Source organism: Canis lupus, chromosome 24 (assembly GCF_048164855.1).
Source record: "Canis lupus baileyi chromosome 24, mCanLup2.hap1, whole genome shotgun sequence".
NCBI lineage: Eukaryota > Metazoa > Chordata > Mammalia > Carnivora > Canidae > Canis > Canis lupus.
In genome coordinates this window covers 19,381,577-19,398,994 of record NC_132861.1, presented here as the reverse complement: position 1 = coordinate 19,398,994, position 17,418 = coordinate 19,381,577, and the positions used below count along the sequence as shown (strand labels likewise).

General features: G+C 44.9%; 1 protein-coding gene across 1 annotated transcript in view; it reads right to left on the bottom strand.

The window, feature by feature from the left end:
* Positions 1 to 528: 528 nt before the first annotated feature.
* CRYL1 (crystallin lambda 1) overlaps positions 529 to 17,418 on the bottom strand; it is a 144,801-nt gene continuing 127,911 nt past the window's right edge. Inside the window, exons 6-8 of the mRNA XM_072795820.1 lie at positions 7,853 to 7,958; positions 1,491 to 1,597; positions 529 to 1,079 (exon numbers count right to left, since the gene is read on the bottom strand). Coding sequence (XP_072651921.1) covers positions 966 to 1,079; positions 1,491 to 1,597; positions 7,853 to 7,958 — 327 coding nt within the window. The 3' untranslated portion in view covers positions 529 to 965. The remainder of the gene's footprint in view (positions 1,080 to 1,490; positions 1,598 to 7,852; positions 7,959 to 17,418) is intronic.

Below are 17,418 nucleotides of genomic sequence, written 5' to 3'. Positions count from 1 at the left end.
TTGCAAAGGTTTCTCCCTACTGGGTGAAGCTGGGAAGCTGGTCACCTGAAATTGAAAGGCTGGAGTGTCACTGGGCTGGGAGCTGTCAGGGAGCCCTGTAGTGGCCTCCTGTGATCAAAACTATTGTGATGTGCTGGCCTTACTGGGGGTAGGGGTACTCGTACTGCTATTTGCTAGAGTATTTGAGGAACTAGTGCTGGGACAAGACTCCATGTCAAAGAAGATAATATGGTGTTGGGTTAAACTGGTGTATTTACTGTAGAACTTTGGAGCCTTTAATATCCTATAGACAAGAGTGGGGCAGTCAGAGGAGTTTCCCAAACACATCTTACCATCGAGCCCTCAGGCACTCACTGTGGAATCCACTTTGGGAAATACTGGCCCAAATTGGTGGATTTTTACTGAATGGCTGACAAAGGACCTAGAACAAAGTTTTTGCTTAATCACTCATCATGGTCACTCTGAAATATGTCAATCATCAGAATCAAACACTGTCTTTCTCAGAAAGACCAGAAGAAAAAGAACATCTTTATGCAAGGAAAGACTTTTATTCAGAATAAGCATTAGCAAAATGAAGGTAGGTGCCTCATAATGCAGGGCCACAGAGTACTCAGAAAGAGATTAGAAAATCATTACAAAACTTTGCTACAGATTAAAATAAACTTGAAACCACAATCATTGGCTATAAAATGCCGCTGTATGGAATCTCTAAAAATAAAAGGTGAAAATCTTCAGACGATTTGTTCTCTTGCTTGCCCAAGTTGCAGGGAGCCAACAGCCCTCAGATTCCAGTGCAGCTGTGACACCCAAGGCCAGGGAGTGATCAGAGGACCTCTCAGCCCCACCGCTGTGGCCCCACCATTGAATCTGCATGAAGACCACCTGGCCTCCAGGTTCAATTAAGTGCTTGTGATTCTCCCAACGAGGACTCCCAATAACGAAGGATGGGAGCTCAGCAGGAAGCTTTACTGGGACTGCATCTGCCTCTTCAACTTGGCCAGTCTCAGGAGACACTCGTCCCTCCACTGCCTTCTGGCGCCTAAGTGCTCTGGGTCATCAGGAACATTCACACACATGGCCTGGGAATAGGAAACAAAATGAAACAAAAAGAAAAGGAAAAGAAAGAAATAGAAAGAAAAAAAACCAGAGCATGAAGAGAAATTAATTTACCGGGAGAGTAATTGTCCCTATTTATGCAAACTGTGACTTTGCTTTCAAAGACCAAAGAAGCTTAGTACATCCTCAATTAACATTAACTTTCCAAATTCACAGAAGGCTATTGCTCCTCTAAGACAATCAAGGTAAGCTCCCAGTTCATTGGTCATACTGCTCTTGGGTCTGCTATGACCACAATGGAACTGTGGACAGGCAAAGGTAGGAGTGAGGAATAATCAAAGTCAAGGGCAAAGACTCTGGCTGCAAATAAAACCTCACCAGTGACCCAGTGCTTCAGCTCAGCTAACACAATCCTCTACAATGAATCTACATACCTGGTTAACTTTTTCAGTGGTGGCCCTGGAAAAGTCTGGAATGGGCCCAAAAGTCTTCAGGACACGTTTCATGCCTTCCCTGTATCTGTCACAGTAGTTTAACATACCTGAAATCATATGAAAACACGTATCCACAATATCAGCAAGAATGCTATATAACTCCAAACTAGGACATCCGTCTAGAGGGTCTCACCCTAGGTCAGATTAATGACATTCTTTTCCTCCTGTGGCTGAAGAAGGCCAGGGGAGCGTCCACCTTGGTCAGCTGGTGCTGGGGCATGAGGACCCTCACCAGTGCTACCATTCAATCTTCCTCTCAAATCCTAAAATCCTAAAAGAATGATGGGACCTGGGGCCTCTGTCAGGTTGGCCCGTGTTCCTGCACTGTTTAGTATCACATTACGTCCTATTTTCATCAAAAATATCTCCTTTGATAATGTGTCTATAAGGTCCCCGGTGCAAATGGCCTATCCCTGGCTATGCCGCTCTGCTGTGCTTCTGCAGCTTCGGGGCCCTGGGGAAGCCAGTGTCTTGGATCCTAAAATAGGGCCCTAGGATTGTGATGTGAGACATGAAGAAGAGGCTTATGCTGAGGGGCAAGGTAGGGAGAAGCGTGGTAACTCAGAAGCAGGCGGACTACATGAGGCTGAAGCTCATACTTCTGTTAGAACTAGAGGTGCACCGAGAGGAACACCAGCCAGGCTGCCTCGTCCCCCACCCGGGGCAGGCTTGCCCTGGCCCGCTCTGCCCAGCAGACAGCGGAGCTCCTCCGGGACTTGTCCCCCGCCCCAGCCCCAGGAGGCAGCTGAGGCTGGGCCAGTGCGGGCGTGCACTTGGGCATGAGTCAGATGGGCAGCTGGACCCAGGTACGTGGAGGCATCAGCCCAAGTCTTGGGCCCCCTGAGGATGGGGGCTGAGCCTCTCACTGCTCTCCCTTTGGCCCATTTCCAACATTTTTCAAGACCAGAAAGACTCAGCAGTCGGTCAGTCAGGCTAAAAAGATAACCAGGGAGCAAATGAAACCGTAGAATTTACAGAGATCCCAGAGTTTGGCTTTCACCTATTCCACAAAAACTGTATGATTAACTCAAAATAAAAATGACCAGCAAGGGATATCCTTTTTAAAAAAACCAAAAACCAAAAAACGGCCTTTTTGGAGTTTAGTTTTGGTGGACCTACACTGATATGAAAGCCTAAAAAAAAATCACTTGGTGTTAATTTTATTTGGCTCAAGTGGTTTTCTTTCTCTTCCAGTGTGCTAAAATTATATCCAATTCCCTCTTAGAAGAGAAACCGTTTTTGAAGGGTAAACATTTCAAACTTACCAACTTTCCTGACGTTAGCACCTACCATTAAGTGGTGGATACTCTTTTTAACATAAGGAGTTTCAAAAAAAAAAAAAAAAAAAAAAGTTCTGTCTCAAGTGTAACTTGCAAACTCAGAATTTGGAAATGCTCCCTGTTCCAGCACTGGCTAGTACCCTGAAGGGCTTAGCATGTCTGGAACACAGAAAACAACCTATACATTTGTTTCCTTCTGGAAATTAAATATTTACTTCACTGTATCCATTTGTTTATTTATTCGAACGAAAGGTGATAAAATCTAGACACAAATACGGTTTATTCCTTTTGGGGGAGCAGAGACACAAGAATTGGGTAAATTATAAAGACGTGAAATGAGAAGAAAACAGGAAGAATCACTGTAGCTGTGCATTCCTCGCTTGTGCTGCCAGCAGAAGCTCCACGGATCCCCTCTCGGGAACCAACCGCACCTCCCGCGCCTACGTGACCAGCAATAAACCACAGGATTCAATTCACACACCACATTTCACTTCTGGGTTATTTTCCGTCTTCTGAATATGACGTGTTCACCTTTCACTGTCCCTGTGAAGTCAGTTTTAATCTCCTCAGGGCTTTCTATAACTTTTTTCCCTGCTGCCTTTTATAAAATCAGCCGTTTTAAAGAGCATTATATTTCTTCAAAATAGAATACAATGTGGTTAAAATCCTTACAGTACAATTCATAACTTCTCCCACCTGTTTGGGAAACCAATTATAATTTCACTCTAACATTACACTTTCTATAACACGCACTCAGGTTCTTGGGATAAATGGCCCTGTTGTTTGTGGTGAAGCTAAGGACCCAATAGAGTAGGTGTGTGCAGACCCTCGAGCTTCCCCTGTAGAGGAGCCTGGCTCCCTGAGGAGGGCTCTCCCACATGCCCAAAATACAAGTTCGTGGGGACTTACAGTCAAGATCTGTGCCGTGTCCCACTGTTTACAGAGTTCCAGTACATTTATCAGTTACTGTTATTTGTAACATTTCCTCTTCCATCAGAGAACTATTAAAAGGAGGATTCGACTTTATTTCCAACAATAATTTTGGCTTCTCCACACTGTGAAAGGATTGAGTGGCAATTATTACACAACACCAGTTTCACTGGAAATGTCAAGGAAAAGAAACCACCTTTTATCCTGCTAGTCTCTTTCCCTTATATTACTATGAAATTTGGTCTTTACTTCTAATTTTTTTCTTCTATACTTTCTTGCCCCCTGCCCCCCAAACTCACTAGAGCTTAGCTTTTTAGAAGACTTTTGAATCAAATTTCTTAAGAGATGTTCCTATGGAATGAGGAAAAATGGAGAAAAGAATGGATTCTCATGAAATTAAACTTAGTTTATCATGATATTTTCTAACTTGGAAGTCTTTCGTGGTGAGCCCTCAAAGGCAAGATGGTGTGCTTTCCTGAACCTTCAGCATAACCATGGTGGGTGAATAGGCAGAGAGCCTTCCTCCGTTTGCATGTGTGCAGCAGGCACGTAGCCCCGTTGCTACCTGTGGAAACAGCGCCGTGACATGCTCTGGGTGTTCAGTTTCTTGGAGAGCCCTAACTACCGCTACCCACACCAGAGGAGTCTAGTTTTCACATAGCCTATGAACCCACATCTACATGAGTTCACCTGCTTTTAAGAGACAGAGTTTCACAGAACTTATTGAGGAAGATCAAAGAGGCCCCAAAGCACAGAGCAGCATTACCTAATTCCTACCTGTGTGAGTGAGACCTCACCTGAGGTCAGGGAAGCAGGTGGAGAGAGAAACCTACCTGGGTCCCCTTAACTCTTGAAAGTCCCCACTCTAGCAGCTCACCCGTTTCATTGAAAAGAACAGCTCCATGTAAATGAGCCAAACCCACCAAGTAGGCATATTGATTAGAAAAAAGAGAGAGAGAAGCATCTACACACAGGAGGAAATTTTATGAGGCAGGATGGTAAAAATTGACTTCCACTGGAGGTGATTTCCAGAGGCTGTCAGATTCCGAGACCATCATTCCCTAGGTAGAGGTAAACCCAGGAGGTGTCCAAAGAGCTGCCAGGTATAAAACGGAGCAGTTTCCTGATGAACTAATAGTCTAAAAGCTTAGCAAAGAAACAAACCAAATAGTTAAAGTCTGGAGATATGGCCATTCTGTTGCAAAAATATCCTAATGTTTAATCATTCCATTTTTCTTCTGGGGAGAGTTAAAAAACTCTAAGTGAATTAAGAAAACAAGACCACACTCTGTATGAATATAACACACTGATCAAGGGACTTCACCTGTGCCAGCCATCGATTTGGTTTAATTCTCATCTGGTTTAATTCTCATGGCACCCTTGTTGCCATCCCCATTTTACTGGTGGGGGAACTCACCTGCACAAAGCTAGTTAGCTTGGAAGGCAGGGAGGGACCCAGGCTGACTGGCTCCGCCAACCAGATCCCCCATTCTGAGAGCTTGTCCTAGAGGGGGGTTGCCTTTGAAAAGCAGCCAAAAGGCAAAGTAAGCATGCTGGCCTCTCATTTTTCAGGTGCCATTTTATGAGATTAAAAACAAATCCTAAAATATTTTGACCACTTGCAGGTAAACTGTAGCTTTAAGACTAATAACCAGCCTTAACCTGAGACGCTGACTTTATGAAAACAACTTCAGAAAAAAAGAATTCTTCCCCTGCAATCTTGAGATATTCTGGACGCCACCATGAAGAATAATGAACATTTCCACTGGCTCAAGCCACATCTTATAATAGTCTTATTCTAGTCTCTGGAATGCTCTGAAGTTGAAAACTACATCTGTCCATCATTATCATATTAAGCCAATTAGGTGTTCTTATCATATTTACTTTGTTTGAAAAATTATTACAGGCCTCCTTCCTGTCTGCCGCACTATTTGGCTCTTGAGTTTCTGGTTTCATTGGCTTCTGTTTCTATTTGTTTGAGAATCAAAGCTGCTCTCAGTTGTCTCCCTATTGATGTCTCATGATACCTGAATTATCTCATTTTTTCTGAAGAAAAAATTGTAAAAAGAGAAAAACATGGTGGTTATCGAACAAGGTCTCTATATATGTCAAATGTTGAATAGGTTTGCCACTTTTAAGGTACTGGCTAAAAAAGCATTTGAAATTCTCCAATACTTTTTTTTTTTTAATTTATTTTTTATTGGTGTTCAATTTACTAACATACAGAATAACCCCCAGTGCCCGTCACCCATTCACTCCCACCCCCCGCCCTTCTCCCCTTCCACCACCCCTAGTTCGTTTCCCAGAGTTAGCAGTCTTTACGTTCTGTCTCCCTTTCTGATATTTCCTACACATTTCTTCTCTCCAATACTTTATTTTAATGATACTTCAAAACTCCTATTCTACTTTTATGAGGGCCTCTGTCTTTACATTATCTTCCTGTATTCGATCATTGTCCCACCACAGAAGTGATATGCTCCTGCTAGGAAAGTCCTCTATTCCCCCAGTGCCTCTTGGCCATGCGCAGTTTTGAGGAAGAGTCAAGTCAGTTACTGAACCGCATCATCTGCATTACACACATGACCAATCCACTCAAGCCACCATACATGTACCTGCAAGAAGACGACTGCTAAAAACTGCCTTGACTTATTCATCAGAAATTCTATTTCATTAACTACTGTGGCAAAAATTAAACTATTACCAAAACATTGTGGAATTATAAAATCTCACTCAAACAGACTCCCAGAGGTCACTTATTCCAACTTCCCACTTCATTACAGGTATCTCTACTCCGTATCTCTGCTCCATATCTAAACATCCTGACTGGTGGGCAACCAGCCCTCAGCGGCTCTGAATATTCATCCACTTGTAGCATGGCCCGCCCCCTCAAATTCAGCTCCAGTTATTAGAAACTTCCTGCGGTGTACTGAACCCAAACCTGTCTGCCTAACACATCCACTCTTTCAATCCGGTTCCACCCCCACAAAAGACATGGACAGACAGGCGCACGTGCATGTGCGCGTGCACACACACACACACACACTCTCTCTCTCTCTCTCTCCTCTGGTCACCTTCTTCAGGATAAGCTCCAATTTCTCAACACTTTGGTTCAACGTGGACCATGGAGCTGAAAACAATATTCCTATTCTCTTTCTACATGTTTTATAAGTTAATAATATAATTATTAAGATAATATGGCAATAATTGTAGAAAGTTACGACAACACAGAAAAGCAAAAAGGTAATAGAAGTTACTCATAACTCTCTTAATGTTGAAATTATAAGTAGTAATGACATTTAGGTGACATCATTCGTAGCTCTTAAAAATCTCAGTTTGGGGTAGGTTTTAGTGCTTGCTTTTCAAAAGGTGCCTTGTTTTTGAATTGTTTAAAATGTGACGGACAATTTCATTCTTGGAAGCTTCTCACCTTTCTCAACTTATCTTTCTGTTAGAGTCACTAGATCGTGGGCTTGTACCTACCTCCTCAAGCCCTTTGAAGTAGGCTTCCAGGGTAAATGACAGACCTGGCCTGAACTGCTGCCCTGAATTGTCCCTCCTCTACAGACCACCACCCTCCTGGCTTCCCAGCCTTCTGGAGGGGAATGTACAGCTCAGCAAGTCACACAGAGAAGCTGTTCATATTTAGGCAGAAGATATGTACAGCACAGGTGGTCACTTCACTGTCTTGCCTCTGTAAATAACTGAATCATCTTTCTCAGGAAAACACAACTTTATCTTCTGTCAGGGTGGACGCCATGTGGCAAAGTCTCCATGATAACACCCTCATTTGTCTTTCTTTTCACCCCCACCTGAGTGCTCTCTACTACACAGAGTCCTGAGTTTCCAGGATTCCATGTGGCTTGTCATCTCAGGACACAGCAATCTGCCCCAGCCCTTATCTGTGGGTTACCAGGGCCGGCACTGTCTCTTTCATATGATCCTGTTTCTATTCAGTTTTGTGTGTGTGTGTGTGTGTGTGTGTGTGTGTGTGTGTGTGTGTGTTTTAAGGCAAAACTTAACTGTTTACAAACCCCATAAGAACACTCAACAGCACAAAATTTCCATCTTCGCCCCTATGGAAGCAAAGCCTACCTTCTGCATTGAGATGCATAGTTTCTAAGGGTCCGATGAATGCATACCGCATGCCCAGGCCATCTGACATGACAAGGTCAAGGTCACTCGGAGAAACTATTCCTTCCTGAATGGAGAAAATGGGGCAGCATACAGATGAGTCCTCTGGAAAGACAATTCTCTTGCCTTCATTTCAACCTAATCTCTTTAGAGTATGGTCCCAAAATACCCTCCAAAGTGCTGTAACAGAATTTTCATCAGACTTTTCACGACAAAACTATAACATATAAACAGATCCTGAAAAGAAAATATTTTGTGACATGGTCAAATACCAACTCACTTTCTCCTGTAATCCACCTGCCGCCTTATTGTGCCTACCCCCACTGTCTTCCCTTCTCTACTTTATAAGCTGTGTATCACTCACAGCTTTGGAGAGGGCAGGGGTAGAGGAGGATGGGAAGGGGGAGAAGTAAGAACCGGGTGTTGGTGAAAAAGTGCAAGAAGGACTTTCTATGTATTTGCCTGAGATCTGGATGCTAAGACCACGGCCAGCAAAAGAATGAAAGAGTCGTTCTCCAGGCTTTGCCTGCCTGCAAGCCCAGCCTTGTCCAGCTTTTAATGAGTTTGTAAAAATGACATTCTTTGATGAAATGCAGCTTAGAACTGTGTGTTGTTTGCAAGGTGGGGCCCTGGAATCTTCTGCAAATGTGAATTGCAAAGCAAGAGGCAAGTTGTTACGCATTCAGGTTAGATGTCAAGTTGGCCCTCTGTGTTACTTGGTTTGTTCTTTATACAGCCTCCACCTCACACTGATGCTGGAACGAGGAGGAATGCGTTAGCACATATTTGCGTGACCTGGTACTCCACTGCCGGTTCCTCGATGTCTAAAGATATGTTCACCTTGGGTACTTCAGCTCTCAGGAAGGCAGACATGGGGAAACCATCAGGTTTTCCCCTAAGTCTTCACTGGTCACACTGCTGGAATTACTGTTAAGTCTCCAGTTCTTATTTCCTGAGTGGTTTCTTCCACAAACAGAGCACAGTTATAAGAGAGATCTGCCTGACAGCTAGGCCAAGTCTGCCTTCTCTAAGAGACTACCAAGAGCGGCTGCACTGGCTGGCACCTCTTTCCTTGGCAGCCCCCCAGTGACTAGAGTCCCTGGGCAGAGGATGAAATGCTTTGCTGTGGAAATCTCATACCTGCCCCTACCCCCAGGGACACATCCACACATGGTGCCTCCACTTGGCCCCCATGAAGAGGCTCAGATGAGTGGCCCACCCTACTCGGCCTCTTACAGAGCAAATCCTTTACCTTTCCTTGAAAGGGCTATCCATCGTCCTACTGGAGAGGATGTCCATGTGGCAGAGGAAAGCTTTCATCGGAGGGCTTTACCAGGCCCTGTGGCCAACAGGGAAAGCCAGTTTGCCCTCCAGGCAGCCCAGGGAGGTCTAGGATAAGCTCTCTGGGCTCAAGAACTGGATGCTAGAGCTCCCCCTGCTGTCCGCTGTCCCTCCTCCTCTACGCCTCCTCCTCCATCTCTGGGGCTGCTGTGACATCTCGGCTTTCCAGACTTCCAAGCTACTCACAAGGTCCAGAGAAGAAGGGAATTTGTACCCTCTACCTCAATCACCTGCATCAGCTGCTGAGGGAAGACATGCCAGTGCCTCAGGTCCATGGGATGTTGGGACCACCTCAGTGATGCTGAGGTGGAGGACCAGAAAGGGGGTGGAGCCAAACAACCAAGAAGACAGAGTCACCCATGAAGGGCTAGTACCATTTCGACATGACTGGGAAACTTTGAAAGAACCACTTTCTATCCATCTTTGTGTGTGTGAGAGATCAACAAAGATGCACACAGTAGTACCTAAGTGGTCTAGAGATTGAGAAAGCGCAAAAAAAAAAAAAAAAAAAGAGAGAGAGAGAGAGAGAGAAAATGCACCCCGCCCCCTACCCACCAACACCACCAGGTCTGTCTTTCCAGTCGCATCCTCCTCCCTCCTCCCCAGAGGCAAACATCCAGGCTTTTGTTACAACCATTTCTCTACTTCTAAGATCTGCCATCTATGTTGACATTCTTAAACCATGGTTCGCTTTTTGCCTATTTTCATCTTCTTCAAAATGGACTCACACCATGCATTCTTTTGTGACTTGCTTCTTTCATTCATCTTTATGCTTTTAAGGTTCATTTGTGTTGTGTGTAGCTGTAGTCTGTCCACCCTTGTTGATGTATAAAATCATAGTTTACTTATCCATCCTACTGTTCATGCATATTTGGTAATGTTCTTATTTCTGGCTTGTGGGGTGCACATCCAGGAGGAGAACTGCTGTCCTGGGGCACTCATGTTCCAACTTTACTGGATAATGCTAGGTGCTCTCCAGAATGGCTGCACCCATCCATGCTCACTGCCTCCAGCACTGTAAGTGAGCACCCATCACTCTACAACCCTCCAAAACCTGATGGTATAACACTCGCAAAGTTCTGTTAGTCTGCTTGGCTATCATAATGCATTACTAGGTTTCCTATTTGTTCTAAGTCATCCCACCATACACTCATTTTGACTGCTAAGGAGAGTAAATTAATTTATCCAGTTTACTCAAGCACAAGATCCATGGTAATGTCCAGTACTAGCAAGAAACCAATTGTCAGGCATTCCTGCCTCCTTCTCCCTCCTCATCACGCTTTTAGGGCCGGAAGGGTGGCTTCTGGTCCTCTCTCCAGGCTGCCTAAAGGCACTTGCTGTGGCATTCCTGAACCCTGTGAGTTCTGGAATGTCTTGAAAGGCAGCCAGGCAGGGACTCTGCAGATGTTCCCTTGCCCTTGTCCTCCCTCAGGTTCCTGGTCAACATCCCAAACAGCCTGAAGTCTCCACACGGTGCTCAAACTGTAAAGGATACAAATATGGAAGTCATCCTACACTTACCATGCTATTTTTCTTGGCTCTCTTCTTCCATAATTGTGTTTGGTATGTTTAGAGCTGACTTCGAAGGATTTCAAAATACCCCAGAGGTGGGATGCCTGGGTGGCTCAGCAGTTGAGCGTCTGCCTTCAGTTCAGGGCGTGATCCCTGAATTCCAGGATTGAGTCCCACACTGGGCTCCCTATGAGGAGCCTGCTTCTCCCTCTGCCTATGTCTCTGCCTTCTCTCTGTGTCTTTCATGAATAAATAAACACAAATCTTTAAAAAAAAATACACCAAAGGTGAGCCACCCAAGATCAGTAATTTTTGATCTATGAGAGCTAATAGTGACCCTAACTAAATAAAACTTTAGAAGGATTCTCCCCACTATGTCACCACATGGGGAAGGAGCCACATTTTCCTCCAATTCCCAAATGTTCTCCAAAATGACCATCTATGTTTTGTCAGTTACTATTCAATTAACTGAACAAATGAGAAGAGGGTAAAGTTTTAATATCTTTACTTCCTAACTCCTCCTTCCTGCCCTATTTGGATTTTCTGAAGTAGATTCTCGTTTTTACCCAGATGTAAAAGGCAGAGAAAAGAAACGGTCGTAAGTAGTAATTCAGTGGAGATGCTCACCAAGCCAGGTTTTGAGTTTACCCTCACCACACTCCGTACTGGAGCAAAGGTTCATGTTTTGGATTCTGCAGCTCAGGCTGCTCGAATTTGCTGTCAAGCTCCACTCTACCCAGATCCTTGGTGACATCTGCGGCCTCGATGCTATTATCAATAATAATATAATTGATAATCACCAGTGGCAGAAGAGCAGAAACAGGCACTTGAGTTGAACACATTGATCTGATCATCAATTCCTTGGAAACAGATCCTACACTACATGCTTGTTTGAAGACTGAAACCCTACCTGCTCCAGCATGTCTGTGGTTCAATGAATATTTATCAGTAGAAATATAAGTACTTCTTTCATTTTGTGGTAAAATTCTCAAGTCACACGTATAAAGAAAAGCCCCAAGTGGTTAAAAAGATTCCAAAAACTCATACAGAGCAATGAACACTAGATCACTGTTAGTTTAAAACCTGGTTTGCATCATGTCCTGAAAAATCACTCAGCAAGGAGAGGCCATCCTGAGTGGTAAGGAATCCCCTTTATTGAAATCTTCTTTCCTCTACTTCCCTTAAGCTAAAACCTAAGACTTTTCACAAGCAACCAGCACACACTCATGCCCGTACACACGCTCTGTATCTTGTCTGCTGGGAATGCATGGCCATCCTGAGGCGGGGAGTGGTGGTGGTGGTGGCAAGACTGCCATCTATGAGTAAAGACAAAATGCAAGGCAGTTAATAAAGTACTCAAACCCCTGCTACACAAACTTTTAGTATAATTAAAGATTTGGGAATGTATCTCCTACCAGAGAGAGAGAACTAGTGTGTTATATATACATGAAGAGATTTACTTCAGGAATTTGGCCTATATGATTGAGAGCACTGACAAGTCTGAATTCTGGAGCAGGAGCTGATGGTGGGAACCTCAGTTCTATTCTTAATAGGCCTTTCAATTGACTGGATGAAGCCTGACCAGGGGATTGAGAATAATCTCCTATACTTAAATTCAACTGATTATAGATGTTAAAGTAATCACATTTATCAAATATCTTTTGATATCAGCAACATCTAGGCTATGTTTGACTGAGTATCAGGGCACTCTGGCCAAGCCAGCATGACCCTCACAGTGGATAGAGTAGAAGTCTAGAGCATGGTCCTCCCCTTCAGGTATCTTGGGCCTAGCCCTTTATTTGTGGGGCAGAAAAGACCCATGGAATGGCCAACAATAAGCAAAAGGCTGACCTGGTGTTTGGAACATGGAATGGGGAGGAGGATCTGGCCTAGTTTAGGGGTGCAGTATTGATGAATGAGTCTCCTGGGACTATTGCCCCTACAGATTACCAGTGACACAGAATTATTTTTCCTTCTTCCTAATCATTGCATTCTCAAATTCAATTTTCTGATTCATGTATTTTTTGCATGCTTTCATTTTCATTTACTTTCCCCATTTCTCTTCATGCCATCTTCCTTATCCACTTCTTTTTACTAATCCCCAGCTTTTGATCTTCCTCTATTTTGTGTTGCTCTATTTTTCACAACACTCTGAATTTTCAGGTTTTTCTTATGCAAATATTGCTTTAATTTGGCTGCCATCATCACCACCAGGGACCCTGATGGTGCCACCAGGAATTTGCATTAGGTCATGCAGGAGCCCTTCCACACCTCCTCAGCCAGAGCCGTTTGGCCTTCAATCCACTGTCTCAACTGAAAAATGGGAGCCAGAAACAGTTTTATCTTAGGAAAATGTCAAATAATGAAATGCAACAAACAAGGGCATGAAGGGGCCATTGGTCTTGTTTTAATATCACTCCAGTGAGAGGCCAAAGAGCAGGGATTACAGAAAGAGAGCCCACCAACCTCTAATTAGAGCGAGGATGGAACAAAGTTAAACTTCAGTGAGCTCCCTCCCCTGCAAAGATGTTTCAGCATGAGCTACATGAGATAACCACTGAGGTAGAATAACTCAAGTATGAGTGAGGGGTTCTAGACTCTCTTTTTCAGAAACATCCAATTCTGGAGTCCTGATGAATGGTAGAGAAAGTAATATAGTTACAGGTTTTGAAGTGGAAATTAAGAACCACCAGGATGGTTCACGGTTTTTCTCGTGAAAAACAAACTAGAGGGGGGATCCCTGGGTGGCGCAGCGGTTTGGCGCCTGCCTTTGGCCCAGGGCGCGATCCTGGAGACCCGGGATCGAATCCCACATCAGGCTCCCGGTGCATGGAGCCTGCTTCTCCCTCTGCCTATGCCTCTGCCTCTCTCTCTCTCTCTCTCTCTCTCTCTGTGACTATCATAAATAAATTAAAAAAAAATTAAAAAAAAAAAACAAACTAGAATCATGAGTTAGTTCCCTCCATTTATGTATTTATGTATTATATAGGTTTTTTTTTTTTTTAAGATTTTATTTATTCATGAGAGACACAGAGAGAGAGGCAGAAACAGAAAGAGAAGCAGGCTCCTCACAGGGAGCCCAATGCGGGACTCAATCTCAAGACCCCGTGATCATGACCTGAGCTGAAGGAAGATGTTCAACCACTGAACCACCCAGGTGCCCCTATAGTTTTGTTTTCTATACTCTTTGACAAGCATTACTTCTCCTCCATGCAACATGAAACTTGACTCCAGAGCAAGAGGGAAAAAGACCTGCACCAACCACCCCCAGTCAAGCTACCTTCCAGGGAGGTGAGGCAAATGCAAGATTTTAATACATAAGAAAGAAAAGACTACTAAGTGAGGCCCCACTATTACTCAAAGGCTTGTGGTCAGGCCCGGCTTCTTGCCAAAACCTGCAAGTTTTCTTGGAAGCAAGGCATAAACATTCCTGCAGAATGACTCAAGCAAATTTTGCTAACTTGTGGAAGAGCTGATTGAACACCAAATTTGGCTGATGCAAGAGGACACTGATTCACAAAACACCCATTGTCTAGAGGCTGCTGAGAGGGCGCCCAGGGGAAAAAGAGATGAGAGGGACAAGATGGACTGTCTTGGGCAGGTGGAGGAGGCAAGCCCACGAGCACCACTGATGGCAAGAGATGCGGGCCAAACCCTCTGAAAGCATCTTTGCTACATCTAGCAGGTGGCAGACACATTGCTCCTCTCTGACAGGGAGATCCCACACTGTCAGCAATTATTCTATGAAAAGTCCCCAGGAGAAGAGACTAGCCCAGCAAGGATGTTCACTGTGGCATTATAGTGCCGGAAAACTTGGAACTACCTTAAAACAACTTATAATAGGGGAGGGATTAGATTTTTTTAAAAGATCAACTAAAAGAAATATCATTAAACCATTAAAAATGGAATAGTCCTTTTAAAAAAAAAAGATTTATTTATTTGAGAGAGAGAACACATGTGTGCGTGAGTGGACAGTGGGGAGAGGGAGAGGGAGAGTCCTAAGCAGGCTCCATGTTGAGCACAGAGCTAGAACCAGGACCCTTAGATCATGACCTGGACTGAAATCAAGTGTCGGACGCTCAACTGACTGAGATGCCCAGGGGCCCCTCGAGGAAAGTATTCTTAATAAAGACAAGATAAGAACACAATAAAATAAAAGCAGTTGACTGTTTCAGGGTAGGGGAAATATAGGTGGTATTTTTTTCCCCTTTGATTATTCTTCAAATCAAACTGTTTAAATGGAAACAAATCAAAACTAGGAAAGGGAAAGAGGGGAAAGACTCTCCACTACAAGGTATGCTCCAGAGCTCTGTCGGCCCCAGGTGGTAATAACTCCCCAGTGTGTTTTTCTCTTACTGTGCAATGCTTAGAACAATGTTTTCAGGGAGAAAAATAATGGTATTCTGGAGTCTGAAAGATAAGGGGAAGTCTTGACCTACAAACAAACACAGTAGAAGGAATACACCCTTCTGTGCAAATATCACTGTACTGCTGTCAGCAAGGGAGCAGTGCCTTAGCGGGAGGTCCTCTGGGGACAAAGTTTTCACAAAGAGGTTTGCACCCAGGAGTACAAGCACTCCCTCCAAAACCAGAAGCACAGCACAGCCCCATCTCTGCCTACCTCTCCTTCGTAATTCCAGCAGAGCTTTCTGCCCCTGTGTCTCCAGATCACGGCCGGCCTCCTGCCCTCCCAGAAGGCACAGGAGGCCAGGTGATGAGGCTGCAGTTTTGGTTGTCACTGGCAGCCTCTCTTCCCTGCCTTTTCTCTTGGGGCCCCCTAGTATGTTCCCCCTTCTCCCTTTCCCTCCTCTATTTTAGGGGCCCACTGCCCACTGCCTGTTAACTTTCCAGCTCACATGGGAGGAGCTGAAATCCATCATTGATATTGATTGATAGATCATGATTTATACTGGTGATGATAGGTGGTCAGGAGTTAGCATAAGAGCATTTTCATTGGGATCCCTGGGTGGCGCAGCGGTTTGGCGCCTGCCTTTGGCCCAGGGCGCAATCCTGGAGACCCGGGATCGAATCCCACATCGGGCTCCCGGTGCATGGGGCCTGCTCCTCCCTCTGCCTGAGTCTCTGCCTCTCTCTCTCTCTCTCTCTCTGTGGCTATCATAAATTAAAAAAAAAAAAAAAAGCATTTTCATTTAGTTTTAAGGGTTGTTAGAATACTAGCATTGAAGTCTTGACTTTAAACACCGTTAAAGTAATCCAGGCATGCCAAACAGGTTTTTAAAAATTTGAATATGTGGTTGATGTTTTCATTATGTCTATCTGTTAATAAGTCCAGCAGGGGCTGTCCTTTCAGGGGGGCTCTGGTGCTGGCCAATGTGGCTACTCAGAAGGTAACCTCCCATAAAATAGTAAATCCTATCATAAAAATTGCCTACTCCTTACAGACTATCAGGACTATGAATGATTCCCAGCCAGCAAAAACAGTTTTCAGAGGGAAGAGAATTCTAGTTTCTTCAGCAACTTACATCTTCCCTGGACTTCTCTGGAGAGAAGCTTCAGTGTGTGCCGCGGCAGAGTCTACGGTGCCCATCAGATCAGACAGGAGCTTGGGAGAGTGGAGCCGGACCAGACTCCCTGCACAGGGCACGGGACTCGGCACTAGTGTGAGGCAGGAAGAGCTACCCAAACGTGCCAGGCGCTGTTTCTGCCCAAAGCCGCCTGCCTGTAGCCCCGCATCCCAGCGGCTTATCACAGCACTGGAACACACCTCAAGTTGTACATGCATTGAGTCCTTCCAACCAGATAGCTGACTACTTAACTTCCTCTTCTCTCGGGGCCAGCATGGGACACATAACACTTGCTGAGTCCTAACTGTGGGTTCCAATATGGTTCTGGGGCTTCCGAAAAAGCACCGCCTCCCCTTACTACCTCTGAACAGAAGGCCATCAATAGGGAGCTCTCTGGACTTTAAGCCAATGTGAAAGCAGGTTGCAACTAATTTAGAGGAAGGTCCTGGCGAAGGAGGTGACACGTCGGCTCAAAGATCCTGCACTCCCAGGCGGGTCCTGCACTCCCAGGTGCCCACTGAGCTGTTGTACTGAGAGATAGGATGGAGCCAGGAAAATGACAGTCATGACAGATCCATGACAGCCTTTGGGAAAACTTCACAGGGTAAAAAAAGTCAAGAGACCTCTTTAATGTCCCCAGGTGATACACTTGCTGCCACAGACAGGCTGCCCCATGCTTTGGGAGGCAAGAAAGGCAGAGGCCAGGTGGGCACAGAGACAACGGACCCAGGGTGTGTGAATAGGGTGGAAAGGTGAGCATGCTTCAGGTCCTGGAGAGGTGGGACATGGTACCTCACTGGCTTCATCAATACTGATGTCTGGGCTGTATTTTCAGGAGATAGAATAAATAATGCAGAAATGGCAGAAAAAAATGTCTTAAGAAAAAGCTTTGCTGGGTGAATTTTGCCTTGATGAGAAAGAAAAAAGAAATGCACAGAATTGGGCATGCTGGGGATGGGAGGCTGGCGGACTCCGTGCATGCAGCACCTGACACTGAGTAGATGAACACAGAAGGAAAAAGCACAAGGCAGGCAAGGCCATGGGAGGACACAGGGCAGGAGAGGAAGTGAGAGGAAACATACTTTCCTATGTGAGGCCAGGAGACCTGCCTAAGGCTGGTCCCCAAAGGGAGGTCCAAGCCAGGAATGA